The 4,071-nt window shown below is 32.0% G+C and overlaps 1 protein-coding gene across 1 annotated transcript; it reads left to right on the top strand.

The window, feature by feature from the left end:
• The first annotated feature begins 937 nt into the window (after positions 1-937).
• Positions 938-3,774, top strand: LOC112138170. Its single transcript, XM_024260742.2, has 5 exons — positions 938-1,102; positions 1,525-1,845; positions 2,000-2,257; positions 2,329-2,451; positions 2,828-3,774. The coding sequence occupies exons 1-5, from the start codon at positions 1,054-1,056 to the stop codon at positions 3,010-3,012; spliced, it is 936 nt and encodes a 311-aa protein (XP_024116510.2). The 5' UTR covers positions 938-1,053; the 3' UTR covers positions 3,013-3,774.
• Positions 3,775-4,071: the final 297 nt, after the last annotated feature.

Raw genomic sequence — 4,071 nt, 5'->3', positions numbered from 1 at the left:
TTACCCTTAGTCTATTAAAGTGTCTGGTTTTTCAGTTAATCCTTGACGACTCATCTGCTCTGACACCTTTTCTTCATGGTTTTTGTCATGTTTTGGTTAATTGATTAAATGTTCAGTTTCTGTCACTAAACCTGGTCTCCTGCGTATTAAAACTCTTCCCAACATAAATGTAATATGAAACACCAAAATAACTCATATTCTCACCAGACATATACAGACATGTTTCCCACTAGTTTGGATATTTTGAGCTTTAACCTAATTCTACTTAGTAATCCTCAAATTCCATGTAAAAATATAAAGATCAAAAGAGAACTTTCATTCAAAGAGAAATAGAAACTCACCCCAAATGAAATATAATTATCTGTTTTTTTTGTTAAAAAGATCATTTATTTTCGACACTTTTTCATTTTTTACTGTGTCATGACAAAGCCTTCTGTTTTTCGTGCACACACATGCAAAAAAGGGTAGTCTAAGTTTATCTTTACTGAAAACATTTCAGCACTTCCTCAATTTGACCAGTTTCATGATCTTGGAAAATGGCTTCATTGGGTTTCATGTTGGTAATTTTTGTCTCCAAGCTGAAACAGAAAAACTTATGAACTTTTGTCTTCAGCAAACATTTTCTGACCTTTCTGTTCTAACCATATCAACAGAAAAATGTTAAATACTCTTCATTAATGCAAAAAAAGTGTGATATCTTCATCTTGATTAACATCACTGCATAATTTCCCTTGTTTTTCATGTCTTGAGATGTAGATTCTATTACCAAACTGTATTCGTTTAAAACATGCCTGTCAGTTCCTTGTTTTCTGCTTCTTTCAGAATAAGACATCTAAAAGTGGAAGTAACTTAGATCACTTCCTCTCTTCATGTCAGTTTTAAAAAATTCATAGAGTAAAACTCTGTGTGGTCAAAGTGTTCACACCATCATCCCCATCAGCATCGCCAACAGGACTCTCTGCAGGTTGTTCAGAACAAAACAAATAGTTTTTGGGTTCAGGAAAAGTCTGAGAAAAGCTGAAGGAGAGTGAACAAAGACTGAACTGTGCAGAAATGACAGCTGTGATCGGACTGTTGCTGATGTTGTTCTCAGTCACTGATGGTGAGTTGATCATCTCAGTCTTATCTGGTGCTTTTTTCCATCTACTTCTATCTTTTATCACCTTTATTGTAATTTTTGTATGATTTATTATTGATCAGATTTATAAATCATCTCAAAAAAAGTTTTGTATGAAACCCAGTGACTGGAGGATTTAAATTAACTAAATACTAATAATTATGAAAATGAAATCCAAATATATATATAAAAAACACATAACTGCATTAACATGTCATATTTTAAAATGTTTGTTTGATGGTTTATTATGATAATCTTTTTATTTGAAGGATTAATTTAACAGAACTAATATTTTGACTCTAACAGATTTTTAATCTGTTATTTTAAGTGTAAGTGTCCTGTGATCTTATTTCATATTAACATAAATATTTTTTTTATTTTTCTTTCCAAATATTTAAAACTTGCAGGTGTGGTGACTCACTGTGATGGCAGACAGAATGGAGCTCAGTGTTATGGAGCTTTGGGAGGATCTGTTTCTATCAAGATGATGGACGACTTCTCAGAAATACATAGATATAACTTGTACAAGAACAAAACTGTTGTAATGTTAGGAGGAAAAGATAAAAAACCTGATTCTATAATGAACAACAAATATTCATTTATTCCCTCTAATGGAACATTTTGGATCAACAATCTGAGCAGGAATGACAGTGATGAATATAGACTTAGAACATTGGATACAAATGGAAAACTGACATCAATCCACTCTCTTCAGTTATCAGTTCAAGGTAAATGTGTTTTTATCAGCTGATGTTTTAACAGAAAATTATAAAATTATATAACAAAATCTCCACAATATGTGTCCAAGTTTGTGCTTCTTGTCCTTCATCATCTCTGCTCTTCATCATAAAGATCCTAAATAAAGGTGTGTGTTCTTCTCAGCTCCTGTGTCCTCCGTCTCTCTGGTCTCTGAGTGTTTGTCTCAGGGAGAGATGAAGGTGTCCTGCTCCTCTGAGGGAGGGGACAGTCCTCAGTACAGGTGGACTCTGAATGGAAAGTCACTGACAGAAGCTGAGCTGCTTTCTGGAAACAAGCAGACAAACATCATCACTTTGAAACAACACGTCTCTGGACGTCTGGTCTGTTCTGTTTGGAACCACGTCAGTTCTGTTTCTAATGAGACAAACATCTGTACCTGTGGTAAGTTAGAACAATATAAACTTCTGAAAGTTATGATTTTTCTGATCATCATGTTCTTTGTTTTCTCACAGGTTTCATTTATATAAACTGCACATTTAATGGGACAAAGATATCAAAGTGGGTGTTCAAGGAAAATAACACTCTGTGTGTTGAACCAACAACAGTCTCACCAACAGAGACACATTTTACTGAGGGTAAGGAATGTCCATCCTTTAGATTTATTATTTAAACAGTAACTTTAAACACAGCAGAATGTGGAACTTATACTCTTGTGATAAAACAAGTAAAAATTGATCAAATTATTCCTTATTAAAATATAGTGTTAGATATTATAAAACAGTAAATATATATACATATGTACATTTTATTCTCCTTTATAATTTGAATCAGGTAAATATAAATACAGTATTTATGGAGCATTTTAAGATTTTACTCTGGTTTGTGTTTAGTTTATTGCACACATAAATACAGTCTTTCTCAATATATTTATGGTAGAATCTCATCATTTAAATGATTTTTCTCCTTCATAAATCTAAAATACTGTCGTCTCTGTGTCTCTACTTCACACAGATTGGTCCATGCTGAGATGCAGTCTGATGTTTCTGTTCTCTGTTGTTTCGTTTGTTGGAATCTGCGTCTATTTCAAGTGGAAGAAGATCAAATCTGAGAAAGATGAACAATCTGCTGAAAGATACAGAACACAGGTTTTAGAGGATTCCTCTGAAAATGAACAAGCTCTGTATATTAATGATTAACTAAAATCATAATAAGATTGATGAAAAATAGCTTTTAAGCTAACTCTGGCACATTGGCAGGAATGCTTTTTAATGTGCAATGTCCCTGTCAAATAAATGAATTTAAAAGGAAAAGTTGAATTTGTATGGATCCGATAAATAAAAACAAATTGTCCTCCTTTTAAACTTTTGAAACAGTTTTTAGGATCCTTCTGTGAAATATAAGAGAAGCCTCATAAGCTTTATTTTCTTCATCGCTATAAAATGTTTTTATGTAAATATAAGTATAAAGTTTGACCTTTTTTTCTTTCATAAATAAAGCTTGATTGTTCTTTAATCAAAGAAAACCTGTTACAGAATTGTTCTGAAATAATGTTTCCACATCATTGTTCTGACTCTCTAAGAATATTTTTCTACCAAAACTTGTGTTAATCAGTTTCTGTCAAGAATGCATTTTTTTTAATTCAGAAGGATCTTTTTTTGTCATTTTTATGCAGATTATCCTTTGTAAAGATATATATTTTTTTCTTCACTTGTTTTATTTGTCTTCATCTTGTAAATAAAAATGATATCAAGATAACTGAACAATAGAACAAACCCTGTTTTCTTTAATGCACATCTATGACTAGACTAAAGCTTGATTAATATAAGTGGCCCTTAAAATGTAACAATAAAATAATAACAGAAAATAAAACGTCTACATGTTTTTGTTAATACAGTTGACAAAGTGCTGTTTTTTTACGCACATTTAGTGTCTAGTCAGTAAAAGTTTCTTGTCATTAATATTTTTAAAAACCTCTAAAAAATGTCAGTATGATGGTTATTCAACAGATCACAGATTTCATTATGTTGTGATCACATCTCTGCATTGAGCATTCTTTGTTTTTGCATTTATGTCGATACGATAAATACTTGGCTTTTCTTCTACTGCTTGAGTTTGTTTTTCTTATGTTGTTTGTGCTGCAAATGCAACTTCTGGGATGGAATCACTTCCTGTTGAGAATCTCTTGATTGATCCCAACAACAAACCAGTAAATAGACAGTACCAGAGTGATCAATTAATTACAGACAGGAAGTCCA

Source organism: Oryzias melastigma, unplaced genomic scaffold, assembly GCF_002922805.2.
Source record: "Oryzias melastigma strain HK-1 unplaced genomic scaffold, ASM292280v2 sc02135, whole genome shotgun sequence".
In the NCBI taxonomy this organism is placed as follows: domain Eukaryota; kingdom Metazoa; phylum Chordata; class Actinopteri; order Beloniformes; family Adrianichthyidae; genus Oryzias; species Oryzias melastigma.
Note: the sequence above shows the minus strand (reverse complement) of the source record. Positions and strands in the feature narration are given on the sequence as shown.